The 14,151-nt window shown below is 59.8% G+C and overlaps 1 protein-coding gene across 5 annotated transcripts in view; it reads left to right on the top strand.

The window, feature by feature from the left end:
* The window catches only part of DLG5 (discs large MAGUK scaffold protein 5), a 105,776-nt gene that overhangs the window by 32,584 nt on the left and 59,041 nt on the right, over window positions 1–14,151 (top strand). For all 5 annotated transcript variants that reach the window (XM_051823772.2, XM_051823773.2, XM_070057898.1 and 2 more), the window contains exon 2: window positions 12,769–12,837. In XM_051823772.2, coding sequence (XP_051679732.2) covers window positions 12,769–12,837 — 69 coding nt within the window. The remainder of the gene's footprint in view (window positions 1–12,768; window positions 12,838–14,151) is intronic.

Below are 14,151 nucleotides of genomic sequence, written 5' to 3'. Positions count from 1 at the left end.
ATGGTAGAAAGGCCAGGTTCACTTTAAGTGTGTGCTGGTGCCTAAGGCTGGGAAAAAAGTCACAAGGTCTGGTGCTCACCCAGGCAGGTGAGGGGTGGGGACAGGGGTGGGGGAGGGTGGGACTTCCAGGTCCAGCAGTTGTTAAAAACTCAGGGCTTGAGGCTGGGTGCCTCAGGGCTGCTTCCCTGACCTTGGAGAGCCTCAGGGTCCTTGTCCATAAAATGGAGCAAACAGCAGCACCTCCCTCCCCGTTGCACACTGGGCCCCGAGTTCGGTGATGCCCCCGTCTGTGGTTGATGCCTGCATGGCCCATCACTGGGGGAACTGCCCAGCCACGTGCTCTTGCCAGGGCTGCCTTCACACAGTACCATGGACCAGGAGGCTTAACCAGCTCACCTGTTTCTTGTCTCCAGGTCTGCAGGCTGCAAGCCAAGGTCAAGGTGTGGGCAGGTTGCACACAGTGTGCTCTGAATCCCTGGACGTGTGTGTGCTCATGTCCTGGTCGCACACAGGCGCCAGTCACCTGGGCTCATCCTAGCATGGCCACCTCTCCCAAGACCCTGTCTCCAAGGGCGGTCGTGTTCTGAGGTGCTGGGGGCTGGGGCTTCAATATGTGAGTTTGGGGGAATACAGTTGAGCCTGCAACAGTAACTCTACTGATTTTCCAGGGTCCTAGAGTGACACCTGGGGGACCGGGTGTTTCTGGGTGAGCATTAGCCAAAGGAGTACTGCAGTACACGCTGAGGGCAGGCAGGAAGGTTGAGGTGCCTGTGCAGAGGCCCTGGCGCCATTCCCGAGCTGCCCGTGCATCACAGTCACTGAGCAGCTCCTGACAAGTCCTGGGGAGGGCGTTCGGCCCATGGTACAAGTGCCAGCTGGGAGGCCTGCGTCCCCCAGCCACGTGCCTGGATTTGAGTTCCGGCTCTGCTCCTGGTTACAGCTCCCTGATGATGGGCACCCAGGGAGGCAGCAGGTAATGATGGGCCAAGTCCTTGGGTCTCTGCCTCCCACAAGGCAGACCTGGATGGAGTTCCTGGCTCCCAACTTCACCCTGGCCCGGCCCTGGCCATTGCAGGCATTTGACGAGTGAACCAGCAGGTGGAGGTCTCTGTCTCCGTCTCTCTCTCTCTCTCCTCTCTGCCTCCCATATAATGAGAATACATAGAAATCCTAGTTGCTGGAGGTGCTGATTTTGGGAGCGGGGCCAGGTCCTGAAATGTGGCATTTTAAAAAAAAGGCTTGAGTGATTCTGACCAATGGCAGCTTTGGGAGCCCGGGGCCGGGAGCTGTGTTGAGTGACTGGTGGCTCCTGGAGCTGGCGGAGGGTGTCTGGGCACTGGCTGGGGTGCAGTTGCGTTACCTGCGCAGCAAGCACTCTTGCCTTCCCTGTGGGCACGTCCTTCATCCCTTTGCTTCCTCATCAGAGGGGCTAGCACGGGCCCCTGACCCAGTCAGGGCCCCCTCAGGATGTCTGGGGTACAGAGTCCCCAAGCCACATGGGTGCTGCATAGTCTGAAACCCAAGGTCTCCTGCAGCAGCCCCTCACCCCTGCGTGGTCTTCACAGGTGAGCTCGTGCACCTGTCTGCTGAGCAAACCATCTTCTGAGATCCCCGCGGTTTGGGAATGGACTCTGCAGCTACCTGTGGCAGGCCACCATTGCAAAGCACTTACCCAGCGCTGTGTGGACAGGGCTCCCCCTCCCGATGGTGTCACTGTGCCCGTGCTGTGTCAGGAGCCGCGAGGGCTCCTCTGGGGTTGGGAGGAAGGTCCTGTGCTTTGGGCCCGATCTCCAGAGCCCCTCCCAGCCAGATTCTTATTCTCTCTTTCTCAGGGCCTCCCTGAAAGAATTGATAGAAACATTCTTTTTTTTTTTTTTAAATTCTTCTCCCAGGACTTTCAATCCCAGTCTCCCCCACCCCCCATCTCTATCTCTCTCTTTCTCTCAAAGATTTATTTATTTGAGAGGCAGAGTTACAGACAGAGAGGGGGGGAGAGACAGAGAGAAAGGTCTTCTATCTGCTGGTTCACTCCCTAAATGATTGCCAGATACCCTCCGCCAGAACCTGGCTGTGGTAACTGCTACATCCGGCCATGTCGCCTGCCTCCCTTGCCTTGCCCATGGCAGACATCACTAATCCATCCCACATCGTCCCCTAGTGAGGGCAGGTATGAGCTCCTGTGCCTTTAGCACAGTGCTTGAAGCAGGCCTGGCGGTTCTTCTAAGATGCACCTCTTCCCTTTTCCAGTCTAATTGGCTCCTCTTGCCAACCCAGTCAAGTCTCTCTGCCTCCTGAGTCCTCCCTGGCCTTGTACCGCCCGCACCCCGTAGCCTTCTAGGGTGCATTGCTCTCTCGCTTCCCCTTGACCCCCCCCCCCCATGGTCTCTGTCACCTCCAGAAGAGGTTCTTCCTCCTCCCTGTCCACAGGCAGATGGTATTTCCCAGCATCCCCTCGGGGTCCTCCCTTTGGAGGCCCTGGGTGTGCCCCCCCCTCTGTTTTATTTCTTACCCGAGGACTGCACGGACCCACTCTGTGCCTCTGGGCCCCTCCATTGCGTGGCCCACACTTGGTGGAGGACTCCCAGAGGCCTGGGGGAGCCTGGGACTGCCTCGCTCGTTTCAGCTCCAGTTCTCGAGCTCCCGCAGCCCGTCATCCCGGGGGTTCCCCAGCACTCACACCTGGTGGGTCCCGGCCATCCTGGCCTTCCTCTTCACTTCCCTGTCTGTCCCCTTCCCACACCCTCCTGCCCCCCGGCCGGCTGGAACCTCAGCCCCCTCGCCCCATCCTCCCCACCTCCGCACCCCGCGACCTGTGGCTTGGGGGCTCTGGCAGGAGCAGCCTGTGTGTCCTCTTTCCTCCCGTGCCCTCTCCCTTTCCCGAGCCTTCCTGTCCACCACCTGGCCACGTGCTCCCGCTGAAGGCAAGGCTGAGCCCCAGGTGGGACCTTTGCCTTGGGGTTTTACTGCTGGCTTATTCCCATGCCCCAAGCCCCGGCTTGCCCAAGTCCCAAGGCTGTGACGCCTGGTGGGGTCTGGCGCACAGCGTGGACAGCGCCGTGGAGAGGGCTGGAGGTGAAGCCCTCTCTCCTCCTCCATTACCCAGTTCTGCGTGCGCTGGTTGTTTGGGTCTTGAGTGGAAGTGGCAGAAAGGAGGAAGAGGAGGAGGAAGGGGCTGAGCGTAAAGGGGAGACGGGGACGGACTCGCAGGGGAGTCGGAGCGGGCTGGGAACATGGCATTGGTGGTCAGACGGCACCTCGGCACACGGTACCTCCTTCTCTCGGCCCCACAGCCTGGGGAGCCCTCGGGGACGCTGGAGGGAACCGAGGCTCAGACTGTGTGTGTGTGTTGGCCACACCGGCGAGGGCCCAGGTCCGGGCAGCTCCTGACCCCGGCCCCCTTCCCCTGTACGGTCATTTGTCTCACGCTCCTGCGGTAGGGGTCTCGGTGAGTTCCGCCCGCATAGAATGGTGGGCGAGGGATTCTCCACAGCTGCCGAGCTCTAGTTGGAGTTGCCTGGGTGGGCAGGAAGAGGGTGGTGATGACACCGATGGACAAAGCCTTTGTAGTTGTCCCCTTCGACCTCTGTGGATGTCATGACCTTGACCTGTCCAGCCCGGGGTGTCACGGTCACCTCCCAGCTTGCACTAGGGCTGTTCCCAGCTTACCTGGATCTGAGATGAGTGGACACAGGTGGCCATTTGAGGGCTGATGTGGCATTTAAGGGACACTGGACAGAGACACCTTGCACACTCAGAATCACCAGTGGGTTCTTGGAACCCCAGTGTGTTTCCTGCTGCTTTGTGAAGACCTGTGGTTGAGACTCTTCTCTAGCTCCTTCCAGAGATTTCCCTGGTCTCTTCCGGGGGCCAGGAGAGGCTCATCCTTTGTTTGGAGGAGTGACAGGGAGAGAGAAGGTGAAGCAGGACCAAAGGATGACACCAGCAGAGCTGCGGTGGAACCTGTCTCTTTCTTTCTTTCTTTTTTTTTTTCCCCTAAGATTTATTTATTTATTTGAAAGGCAGAGTTACAGAGAGGCAGGGGCAGAGGTCTTTTGTCTGCTGGTTTGCTCCTCAAATGGCCGCAGCAGCTAGAACTGGACCGATCTGAAGCCAGGAACCAGGAGGTTCCTCTGAGTCTCCCACGCAGTTGCAGAGGCCCAAGCACTTGGGCCATCTCCTACCGCTTTCCCAGGCCACAGCAGAGAACTGGATCGGAAGTGGAGCAGCCAGGACTTGAACTGGTGCCTGTATGGGATGCCAGCACTGCAGGTGGTGGCTTTACGCGCTATGCCACAGTGCCAGCCCCCTGGAACCCATCTTTCATACGCTTGCCTCCCCTCCTTCCTTCTGTTGAGAAAGAATGACCTTGCCACAGTGCTGAATGCTGGCCCTGAAGCAGGTGCACCTGCTCCTCAGAGTTCCTGACCCATCAGGTGTAGCTCCCAGGTGCTTCTTATCACCTGAGTGGTGATTGGGCAGATGCTGATGGTTCACATCCTCTGCTGGCCACTGGAGAAAGAACTGGTGAGTTTTGATTTTTCTCGTGTGCCAAAGGAGGTACCATAGGGTTGGTGGGTGGGAGTTGTGTGTGCACTGGGGCTCACCTATTACCTCGGTGACCTTGGGCAAGTTACTTGGCCTGTCTGGGCCTGCACTTGGTCTAGAAAAACAGTTGACAGTAGTCTGTGTCTCATAGGGTTGTTAGTGTGAAATGAAATAACTCATATAAATAGCATGTTTCCTGGGACAAGTACTTATTAAACACTACCTGCTGTTCCTAGTGAGAGTGCAGTGGTTTATTCTAGAAAACTGTGATATGTAACATGGAAAGTGTCCAGAATGCACCGGAGGCTCTCTCTGACCCATGCTCTCTGACTCGTCTTCTTGATGCCCTGGGAGATTCGGTGGTAGGTGGGGCACAGGTGCAGGGTGGCCCAGAGCCAGGAGGGTTGTATGTCTGTGCTGTGCTGTCTGCACTATCAGGCAACCCAGGCCATCTCTGAGCCCTGCCCATGTGCTATTGGGCTCAGTTTCCCCTCTGGGGTGGTTGATGGTTGACTCCACCCTTACCCTTACCGCCTGCTCCCCCTCTGATTTCTTGGTTGATTCCTCTTCCCCTCCCTCAGCGCTGGAACACTCGCGTCCAGTCCTCGGCCCTCTCCACTGTCCGTTCTCTCCACACGCCCTCCTTGGGTGGTCCCGTCAAATCTCCTTGCTGTGAGTACTGAGCGCGCACTGACAGTTCCCAGATTGTTCCTCTGGTCCGGATGTCGTCCCTCAGCTTGAGAGCTGCACATCCAGCTGCCTGCTTGACATCGGCGCTCGGTCGTCTGCAGGCGTCTCACAAGCTCATGTCTCCCACGCCTCCCTGCACCTCTTCCTCTGCAGGGCCCCGTCTCAGCCGGGGGCCAGCTCCGTCCTCCCCGCGTCCTGGCCCTTGCCTCGCCTCCCCTGCTCGCCCTTCACTGGTCCGCGCTCCCTGCGTCAGCTGACCCTTTCTGCTCTCCCTCAGAAACATGCCCGGGGCCGGCACGACACCAGCATCCGGCACGACACCAGCATCCTATATCAGGTTGCTGGTTCTCTTTCCAGCTGCTCCACTTCCGACCTGGCTCATGCACCTGGGAAGGCAGCAGAAATGACCCGAGTACGTGGGCCCCTGCCACTCATGTGGGAGCCCCGGATAGAGTTTCTGGCTCCTGGCCTCAGCCTGGACCAGATGTGGCTGTTGTGGCCATGTGGGGAGTGAACCAGTGGATGGAAGCTTGGTTGGTCAGTCTTCCTCTCTCTCTCTCTCTCTCTCTCTCTCTCTCTCTCAAATAAATCTTTATAGAGAGAAAGAGAGATCTTGCGCCCATTGGTTCACTACCCAGATGGCCACGTTGGCTGGGACTCTGCCGGGCCAAAGCCAGGATCCAGGAGCTTCTTCAGGGTCTAACACGCGGGTGGCAGAGCTCCATGCACCTGGGTCATCTTTCTCTGATGTCCCAGGCCATTGGCAGGGAGCTGGGTCACAGGTGGAGCAACCGGGACACAAACTGGTGCCCATATGGGACGCCAGCATTGCACAGAGTGCTTTCACTTGCCATGACATAGCACCAGCCCTGAAATCCAGCCACTTGTCACCTGTGTCACTTGTCACCCTGGTACAAGCCACCAGCTCAACTTTCCTGGGTTGTTGCATCGGCTTCCCCCGCTTCCATGCCTCCCTACCTATGGAGACAGCGTGTGTCTCTTCTACCCAGCCATGCAGAGGTTGCCGGTCTTACTTGGGCGGAAAGCCGACATCCTCCCTGCTGCTTCATGCAGGTCGCTGCACCCGGACCACACAGGGCTTCTTGCCTGGGCTGGCCCCAGGGCCTTTGTGTGTGATGCTGCACCTTGTGGAACAGTCTTCCTTCAGCACACACTTCTTTTAGGTCTCTGCTCAAGGGTGACCTTCCGAGAGAGACCTCCCCTGGCCATTGCACCCCAGTCTCCACCTTCTATTCTGTTCTTCTTTTATTATTTATTTATTTACTTGAAAGGCAGAATTACAGAAAGACACACACACACAGAGACCTTCCATCTTCTGGTTCATTCCCCAGATGGCCACAATGGCTAGAGCTGAGCCGGTCCACTTTCCCCAGGCACATTAGCAGGGAGCTGGATAGGAAATGGGGCAGCCAGGACTCGAACCAGGGGCCACACGGGATGCCAGCATTGCAGGTGGCCAACGCCAGCCCCTCCAATCTGTTCTAACCTGCTGTGTTTTTCTTCATTGCCTTTACTGCCTGATACAATTTACACTTGTTTATCTCTTCTTGGCCGTGTTTACTGTATCAGGCAGTAATTGCCGCCGCCTGCAGTGCCAACAAGCTGCAGAAGATGGCGCAAGTGCTTGGGCCCCTGCACCCACGTGGGAGACCCGGAAGAAGCTCTTGAGACCGGCCAGGGCAGGGATTTGATCATGTTGTTCTCTGCTGCGTGCAGCGCTCACTGCACTCCCGCAAGACTCTCTGTGCTCCCTGGGCCCAGATGTGCCCACCGCGGGCGGGGGCGTCCTCTTGGGAGTGCCTTTACTCCTTCTCTCTTGAGGTGGGCTGCTGACGACTGTGCACGGTGGTAGTGAGGACTGGAGGAGCGTCGGGGTGGGGCCTGCTGGGCTGCCAGGGACGTGATGAGCACTCTGCTGTGTCCTATGTGTGCGTCAGAGAATGGCAGATCTGTGGAGGAGCCCGGGGCTGGGATTGGCTGTGGCCGGGCAGGAAGGTGGAAGGCGCCAGGAGCCCCCTTACCCTAAGAGAGAAGAAAAACGGAGCTCGTGGTTGGGAGTGGGGCGGGACGCTGGCTCCCGAGGGAGGTGGCACCGGCAGACACACAGGGTGCTCAACAGAGAGCCTCTTGCTGGCGGCAAGACTTCCAGAAGCAGAGGGGCGGCCTGGCGATCAACTTCTGGCCCAGGACGTGCTCTGTGCTGTGCAGGCAACTGCGTGGCCTGCCTCGCCTCGCGAGCAGTCTGCGTCCAGGGCTCCCCTGAGGGGCCTGCCCCTGTGTGCGGGCTCCGCCTCTGTGCATAGGTCCGCCTCTCTGCCCACGGAGCCCCGTCACTCGTTGTCCCTCCTGTTTCTTACACTCGGAGCGAGACCCAGGAAGTGGAAGCAGCTTGCTCAGGCTTGCGTGGCCTGGTGCCGAGACCCTGAGCTGGTGGAGGGCGGCGGGCTGTGCCGCGGTGGCTGCCACTGTTCTTGTTTACTGCCGTGTGGCGACTGGGCCCCAAGCAAGCCGGCTCCGCTGGCACCTTGCAGAGAGCCGCCTCCTGCTGGTGTGATTTCTGGTGCCCACCAGAGGTTTATTCCGGGCGGATGTGCCCACGGGGGGCTTGTCTGGCTGGAGCCTACAGAGGAGGGGTCCTTGTGTCTGGGTGTGGTAGGGGGCAGGGGTGGGGGGCAGGGAGGGGATGCCATGGCCTGCCCCCCACTCCCTCACCTGTGTTCCCTGTTTGTAGGTACTGGGCAGGCTTGGCCATCTTTCTCCCCTCCCTCCCTCCCTCCCTCCCTCCCTCCCTCCCTCCTTCCTTCCTTTCTCTCTCCCTCTCTCTCTCTCTCTTTTTTAAGGATTTATGTATTTGAAAGGAACAGGGGAGATAGAGACAGACCGAGAGCAAGCAAGCCAGTCTTCTGACTGCTGGTTCACTCCCCAAATGGCTGCAACATCTAGGTCTCAGCAAGACCAAAGCCAGGAGCCAGGAGCTCCATGTGGGTCTCCCACGAGGGTGGCAGGGGCCCAGGTGCTTGGGCCATCTACTGCCTCCCAGGCCCCTTGACAGCACTGTGGTCTCTGTCCAGCTCCCCGAGATGCTGGGTCTCGGCGTCCGCAGCCGTGGGCCAGATTTTGAAAGGTTAAGGAGTGGACATGGTTCTGCAAGAGGGCTTCCTGTCAGCCAGGGAGCCCCGCTCCCCCATGGCATCCTGGGAAGTCCTCAAAGCAGGGGGGCGTGGCTCTGCGGGAGGGGGCCAGTGCACAGTGGCTTCTCTGCAGTACCTGGAGTTGAATGGCCTCGCTCTGGGACCTGCCTGTGCACCTAGCACGGGTGCCCATCAGCAGTAACACTCCCCTACCTCTCCTTCCTGCATAGTTCCTGTGCCCAGCTCAACAGTGCCCTTTGAGGGTCCTCTCGGTGGGTGGAGGGGGCAGTGAGGGACAAGGCCACTGCCAGGCCCGCCCTGCTCTGAGGCGTCTCGCCTGCACAGGGGTGGTTCTGCCCGTCTGCCTCAAGCTGCTTGGCTTTGCAGGTTCTTAGCCATGGCCACCCTCTTCCAGGGCCAGCTCCGGCCCCTTCCTCCGTGGAGTCGTCCCTGACCGCTTTTCTGTGTTTGGAGCCAGCAACAGAACTGTGGGCTGGGGTTGGGAGCGTATGCTCTGGGCTGGACGGGCCTGGGCTTCTCCACCGTTTGTCCCCTTGCTGCCTCTCTCACGACCCAAAGCAAATGACTCAATTTTTCTAACCCTTAGTTTCTTCCTCTACAGAATGGGCCTAAGGACAAGCCCAAGGCTGTTGTGGGCGTTAACCGAGGCGCCGCCTGTCAGGGGCTTGGCACAGCCCTGGCGCAGGCCGTGCCGCATTCCCGCTGGCTGCTGTTTCCGTGCAGCGTGCTGTGCCGCCAGTGGTTTGCCTCCCTGGGCTGCGTGAGCTCCCTGCGCTAGCACAGCAGGTGCTGCGGTCGGCAGGCAGGGCAGCCCCTCCTGCTGTCCTCGGGGACCCCAGGGAATAGCAGCTTTCCTTCTGCCTCCCTGTTCCCGGATGATTGAGGTGGGGGCGCTGCACTCCCGGTGAGCCCAGTCTCCTGGTGGGCTCCCCGGGCCCCTCTGGGGGACATGGAGAACTGTGTGTGCTGGTTCAGATGTCATGGGGTTCCATGGGAGGAGACCATGAGTCACTGGGGCCTTGTCCAGTGCCAGGTGGACGGAGGGGCGTGTTAGGGGCTGCAGGCGTTGGGCCTTGCGGGCGTTGGGAGGGCTGGGGCGTTCCCTTATCGCTTGGGTGACTTTACTGGAAGCTCTTTTGAAGTGGTCTCGGTGACCCAGTGGGGCTGAGTCAGAGTAAACAGAATTAGCAGAGGCCGGCTCCTCTCAAGGATGAAGACAGCGCCTGGCCTGGCGTGGCGTGGAGGGTCCCCAGGCCAGCTCTCTGTCCAGGCTTCTGCACCTCCCGAGCCACTGCTGCCTCACCATCTGCTTCCCCCTTACTGCCCCCAGCCATCCACGGTGCCCTGCGCCTCTGTGGTCTGTGGGCCACCTTCCCCAGGGGCGTGTTCTCGATGCAGAATCTCAGGCCCCACCCTAATGGGCTGACTCAGAGCCTGTCCTGTGCAGGGCCCCAGGGAATTGCTTCGGCAGTGAAGAATGCCCCGCTGGTGCAGCTGGCGGCAGAGGCTGGCCTCCAGCTCACCTGTCTGAGTTACTTCCCCACCGTGCCACTGGTGCTGACAGCTTGCTCCCGGGCAGCCCCGGGCCTCTCTGGCCACTGCCTGCTGCCCTGTGCCTGGGGTGGGGGGGCATGCTGATAATGCAGCCCTCGGTAGCCTGGCCGCCTGAGCTGAGCATCGGGAACCGGCTTCCCCGCTGTGGCAGCCCCGCTCGCCTTTGAGCTGCCTGAGGTTTAAGGGCTGCCAAGGTGGACATGGACGTCTCTGCCGGTGATCCCGGGGAGGACCCTCCCTCCTTAGGTTGGGCGGGGGCCAGGAGCAAGGGGCTGTGCGGGGTACGGGTTCTCCTGAGAAAGGGCTCTTAGGGAAACCCCAGGCCCCGCAGAGGCCACTGGCTGGGAAGGGACACCGTGTGACTCTGGGGAGAGAGCCTCCTTTCTCAGCAGCCCCGACCACGCAGGCGTCCAGGACAACAAGAGCCGCAGAGACAAAGCCTGACCACGACAATGTCATCTTGGGGCCCTTTTGTCCTCTTCGTGACGTCCAAGGCTCTGAACAAACTGGGTCCTGTCCAATTTCACTTGCTGTTTCCTGCCAGCTCCTAGGAGCCCTGCCAGCCACCTGGGCCAGGGCGGGGGGCAATGCCCAGCGATGCAGATGAAGATGTCACCCCGCCCTGGGTCAGGCCTGGGGCCTAGCCAGGACTGCGGGGACAGAGACCAGGAGCAGAATGTGTCGCCCGGCCTGTGGACTCCCTGGCCAGGGTGAGAGGCTGGGGGAGGGAGAGAAGGGCGCCTGCCAATTCTAATTATCAGTGGAGTCTCGCCACGGGGAGGAGAGAGACGGTTGCAGAGGAGGAGCGGTGAGCTGGGGGATGGGGCGCTGCCGGTGTCAGCGGGGAGGAAGGAGTCAGGCCCGGAGTGCGGGCTGCTGGTGTCGCAAGCAGTGTGGAGCCGGCCTGCAGAGACTGCTGGAGTTGGGAGTGGGAGGGTTTATTTGCGCCTGGTTTTCTGAGTAGGAGTCTTTCGAAAACAGTCCACCCACATACCAGCTGGCTGGCCTGCCTCGCCCCCATCAAGGAGGAATGAGTGATTCAAGGAACGACAGCTGAGTTTAGAAAGTACCTCAACAGACATTGTGGTGGGTTCTTGGTTCTACTATCAGTGGATTGCCCTAAAGTGTGTCTGACTTAATCCTTCAGGTTTTGAAGCAGCACTCAGCGTGTGCTCAGGTAGGGGATGGTAGGGGATGGTTTGAGCGATCCGCGAGGCTCACTGTTTGGTGGAGACGCAGGTGCAGAGACGCTGAGCACACAGCAAAGTGGACAGCGCGGGTCGGGCTTAGAGCACCGGACGTGGGACGCGGCCTATTGTTTTTCAGTAGGACCACAGAAGTCTGAGCTCAGTGGCGTTTCGGCTGCATCTCCCCGAAGTGCTGTGTGCGTTTCTGCTACGACGGCCGTGCCAGGTGCACTGACTGTCCTGACCCGTTCAGAGCAACAGCTTTCTCCAGCAACATGCTGCTGTCCCCGGTTCTGCTGCCTGAGGCCCCTCGGACAGTCCTATGGGAGGACACGACGCCTGCCCTCCCCCAGTCCCCACTGAACACCTGCAGGCTCCTCAGAAAATGCCATGCTCCCTGGCCACTGCCCCCGTTCCCGCGGCCACTCAATGTTCCCTTTCGCTTGTGTCCTCTCCCTGCCGTCCCTTTTCCCGCTGGGTGCACCTGCTTGCTCACCTGCTTGCCTTTATTCTAAGGCCGCCTACCTGTGTGGCCCTCACCGTCCACCCAAAGTCCAGAGTTTGAGAAATGGAAGCAACTTTCCCCAGTCGCTGGGGTGCGGGCAGGGCTAGATTCAGAAAGTAGGTGCTCTGAGACAGGTTTTTCCCATGCCGGGCAGGTAGCACCTGGTGTTGAAAATGTTGGAATTCATACCAAGCCGTGACGACTGTGTGTTCACAACCGGGAAGGAACCGGAAGCGCAGACCCAAGGCCAGGGGCCGGCGGGGTAGGGGTGGGGGACAGGTGCCACTCACTCCCCGGCTTTGATGACTGTAATTGCTCATAATGTTCTGGGTGACTTTTTTTTTTTTTTTAAGATTTATTTTATTTACTTGAAAAGGAGAGTTACAGAGAGATTGAAAGGGAGAGAGAGAGAGAGAGATCTTTCATCCACTGGTTCACTCCCCAAGTGGTTGCAACAGCTGGGGCTGGGCTAGGCCAAAGTCAGGAGCCTGGAACTCCATCCAGGTTTCCATGTGGGTGGCAGGGGCCCAAGCACTTGGACCATCCTCTGCTGCTTTCCCAGGTGCATTAGCAAGGAGCTGGATTGGAAGTAGAGCAGCTGAGATTCAAAGCGGTGCCCAGACGGGATCCCCATGTCTTGGGCGGCAGCTGAACCCCCTGTGCCACAATGCCGGCCCCCACGGGTGACTTTTAGTAAGGGGGCAGATGTTGATTGAATCGTTGGGGACTGAGCTAGGATGCGGTTAGAACATGAGTGCGGAATGGCTGGGGAGTGAACAGGAAGTTTTAGTTGATGTTTAATTTGTGTTCTCTTACCCTCGGCGTGGGGTAAAGAGCTGTAGGAAATCCCCGCCCCACAGCAAATGCTGCTCCCTCGCTCAGCCGTGCCCCACGGGTGCCAACAAGCCCCCGGGCAACTGTCTCCCGAGCCAGGGGGCGTGGGCACAGCGAGGGGGCAGGGCTTGCAGAAACCGAGGTCCAGACCCTGCCCTCTGCACAGCTTCCGCCCGGCCTCTCGGTGGCAGGTCCCTGGCCCTGGTGTGACAGTGGCTCGGGCTGCAGACGAGGGACGCCTTTGGACTCCATCACAAACGGTCTCCCCTTCCATCCCCAGGTTCCACGTACAGCGTCCTGTCCATCATGCCGTCAGACTCGGAGAGCAGCAGCTCCCTCAGCAGTGTGGGTGAGTACCGTGGCGGGGCTCCCTCCCAGAGCTGGGAGGCGAGCCAGAGGGACAGGGAGCCGGGGGACGGGAGGCCAGTCTTGTTCTTGTTGAACCACCCTCTCTCTAGGAACCAACTGGAGTCCACAAGGCCTGCGTTACAGGTGCCTGCAGCAGCCTGACCGCCTCTCATATGCCCCCCCACCCCACCCCTGGGGATACTCACCACATCCAGGCACAGCTGTGGGCTGTGATGTTGGAAGGGAGGCAGGTGCCAGGGACGTCCGTGTTTTGCTGTTCGCCACCTTTGTTGGGGCAGGGGTCCTTTCCAGTGCTCTGTCATCCCCCTCCTGTGCAGAGGCCGTGTAGGAGGTCAGGGGTCACCGTCTGCAGCCAGCCCTTCTGGGACTGTCTTCCAGACAGGAGCAGCCTGGTGGGCAGTTTGTTGCATTAGGGACAGGAGTAGCCAGTCGGTGCCTCTCTGACTGTGGGGTGCAGAGGCCGGCCCTGCTGTCAGCTCACCGACAGCGGTGCTGGCAGGGAAGTCGGCCGTCCCTCCCCTCCGTGACCCTGGCCCCACCGCTGAGCACCCTCAGTGTGGTTTCCAATGTGCCCGTCTGACTGTGGTGGGTGAACGCACCTGCAGTGCTGAGTCCTGGAGTGCTGGAACCGAAAAGGCTCATGGAGCTGATCTGGCCCTGGACATCGGCATTCCTGGAGGGGAAGTCGCCCGCCCGGGATGCCAGCACTCTCCGGGGCAGACTGTCCGTTGGTCAGCCCGTGAACTGGACAGCTCCGGTGTGCTGCTGGGGGTGTGGGAGCAGCGGTGAATGGGCAGACGTGGATCTCGGGGCCCGCAGGGGGACAGTCACGTAGGTCAGTGTGATGAGTGAAGGAGGAAGACAGGTATTGGTGTTAGTTTGCTCGGGCTGCCGGCACTCAGCACCACGGACAGGGTGGCCTGCCCAGCAGACATTCACCATCCAGGTTCTGGGGCAGAAGTCCGAGATCAGCATTGGCAGGGCCACGCTGTCTGGAGGCACCAGGGAGGATCTGTTCCAGTCCCCTCTCCCGCTTCTGGTGGGTGTGATGGCCTTCGGCGCCCCTTGCCTGCCGGGCTCACAGCACTGATCCCTGCCCTCCTGTCCCCGGAGCGTTCTCTCAGCATGTATGCCTATCTCCAAGTTTGCCGTTTTCATGAAGGACGCTGGTCACAGAGGGTCAGGGGCCTGCTCCGTGTGACCTCGTCTTATCCTGATTGTCTGTGCTGTCCCCATGCGTCCGTCAGCCTTTGCTTGTGTTAACTAACTTACCCAAGAGGAGCGACTTGGGAAG

The sequence above is a fragment of the Oryctolagus cuniculus genome, chromosome 15 (genome assembly GCF_964237555.1).
Source record: "Oryctolagus cuniculus chromosome 15, mOryCun1.1, whole genome shotgun sequence".
In the NCBI taxonomy this organism is placed as follows: domain Eukaryota; kingdom Metazoa; phylum Chordata; class Mammalia; order Lagomorpha; family Leporidae; genus Oryctolagus; species Oryctolagus cuniculus.
This window is presented reverse-complemented; position numbering and strand designations above follow the sequence as displayed.